The sequence below is a fragment of the Helobdella robusta genome (genome assembly GCF_000326865.2).
Source record: "Helobdella robusta unplaced genomic scaffold HELROscaffold_11, whole genome shotgun sequence".
NCBI classification, from domain to species: domain Eukaryota; kingdom Metazoa; phylum Annelida; class Clitellata; order Rhynchobdellida; family Glossiphoniidae; genus Helobdella; species Helobdella robusta.
In genome coordinates this window covers 955,559-957,273 of record NW_008703617.1, presented here as the reverse complement: position 1 = coordinate 957,273, position 1,715 = coordinate 955,559, and the positions used below count along the sequence as shown (strand labels likewise).

Below are 1,715 nucleotides of genomic sequence, written 5' to 3'. Positions count from 1 at the left end.
ATGAAGCGAAATGAAATAAAATGAAAATAATAATATTATTAATAATAAATAATAATAATAAATAATAATAAGAAATAATAATAAGAAATAATAATAAATAATAATAATAATCACGTTGTCAGAACTCAGGATCCATTCCTGCAGTGTACTTCGCGAATGATGAGATGATCGCTCTTGGGAGTGTTGGTTCGAGTTTTCCTCTACTGCAATTGGTACTGAGGACGATGGCTCTGGCCTTATATTCATTATTATTATTTCTTTTTATTATAGTTTATTATTATTATTATTTCTTCTTATTATTTAAATATTTTATTTATTTATTTGTTTGTTTTTATTTGACGCCGCACTCGAATTCGAACGCGTTTTGTTTGAAGGTTTAAAATTATGATGATGACGACGATGACGACGATGATGATGATTCAGAGCGGATCTCAAGACCCATCAGTTTGAAAAATTCATTTCAGGAGCGCTGTTGAACATCGCGGAAATAGCGCTTTATGAACTAATTGATCGATCGATCGATTGATTTTCATTCAAATTTTTCAATTTTTTTTCATAAAAACACGGCGAAAATGAAAGTGAAACTGGCTATTCAATTGATATAAGTATTTGTGGATTTTATTCATTTATTCATTCATTCATTCATCCATCCATCCATCCACCCATCCATCCATACATTCATTCATCCATCCATCCATTAATTAATTAATTCATCCATCCATCCATTCATTCATTCATTCATTCATTCATTCATTCATTCATCCATCAGCAAACTCTTGTCAATCCATTTCACGTGTCGCTGAACGTTAATGGCAAGAATCAGTCTGCAACTCTAATAATAATAACAACAATAATAATAATTATTATTATTATTACAAATATAATTATAATTATATTAATAATAACAATCACAATAATCATATTAATCATAATAACCTTAACTATTGCCGAATCATTTTTGTCGGCAAATGTATCGATAAATCCGTGAATCGTCCATTTTTTCTGGTCATTCGCACACATCACTGGACCCCCGCTGTCACTCTGGCAAGAAAAACATTATTCAAAACTGTAATAATAATAATAATAATAATAATATTATTATTATTTTCATTTTTTTTATTATTATCAATAATTGAAAACTCCTCTGTGACGAAGCAGCGAATCAATTAACGATCAAATTAATCAATTAATCAATCAGTCAACCAATTAGTCAATCAATTAGCCAACCTTAAAAATAGCCAAATTAGACTGCCTATTATCATCCAACCATAGACAAATAAATTCCCGCCAACCAAATTTTATCAAATTTTTATTTGTTAATAATTTATCGATGCAGTACTTCATTGGCTGAACTGTCAGACGTGCTTGCACTAAGGTATCTGTCACTTCGTCTTGAAAACGAATGAATGAATAAATGAATGAAGGAATGAAAGAATGAATGAATGAATGAATAGATGGATGGATGAAAGAACTCACTTTTAGAATTCAACCAATGGCCTACCGCCACGCAAACACGTGATTTAATGACGTCATCATTACCGTTTCCAGGTAAACATATCGGCTGGATTGAAGGGTTGTATAGAATTGGTTTTTTTAATTTTATAAAGACGACGTTGTTTGTGTTGCTGTTTGTGTTGTTGTTTGTGTTGTTGTTGTTTGTGTTGCTGTTGTTGTTTGTGTTGTTGTTTGTGATGTTGTTGTTTGTGTTGCTGTAG

At 30.7% G+C, this 1,715-nt stretch overlaps 1 protein-coding gene across 1 annotated transcript in view; it reads right to left on the bottom strand.

Moving 5' to 3' along the window:
- HELRODRAFT_190121 (hypothetical protein) overlaps window positions 1–1,715 on the bottom strand; it is a gene marked incomplete at both ends in the record, with an annotated part of 9,426 nt that overhangs the window by 4,961 nt on the left and 2,750 nt on the right. Inside the window, 3 exons of the mRNA XM_009012664.1 lie at window positions 775–832; window positions 937–1,041; window positions 1,502–1,625. Coding sequence (XP_009010912.1) covers window positions 775–832; window positions 937–1,041; window positions 1,502–1,625 — 287 coding nt within the window. The remainder of the gene's footprint in view (window positions 1–774; window positions 833–936; window positions 1,042–1,501; window positions 1,626–1,715) is intronic.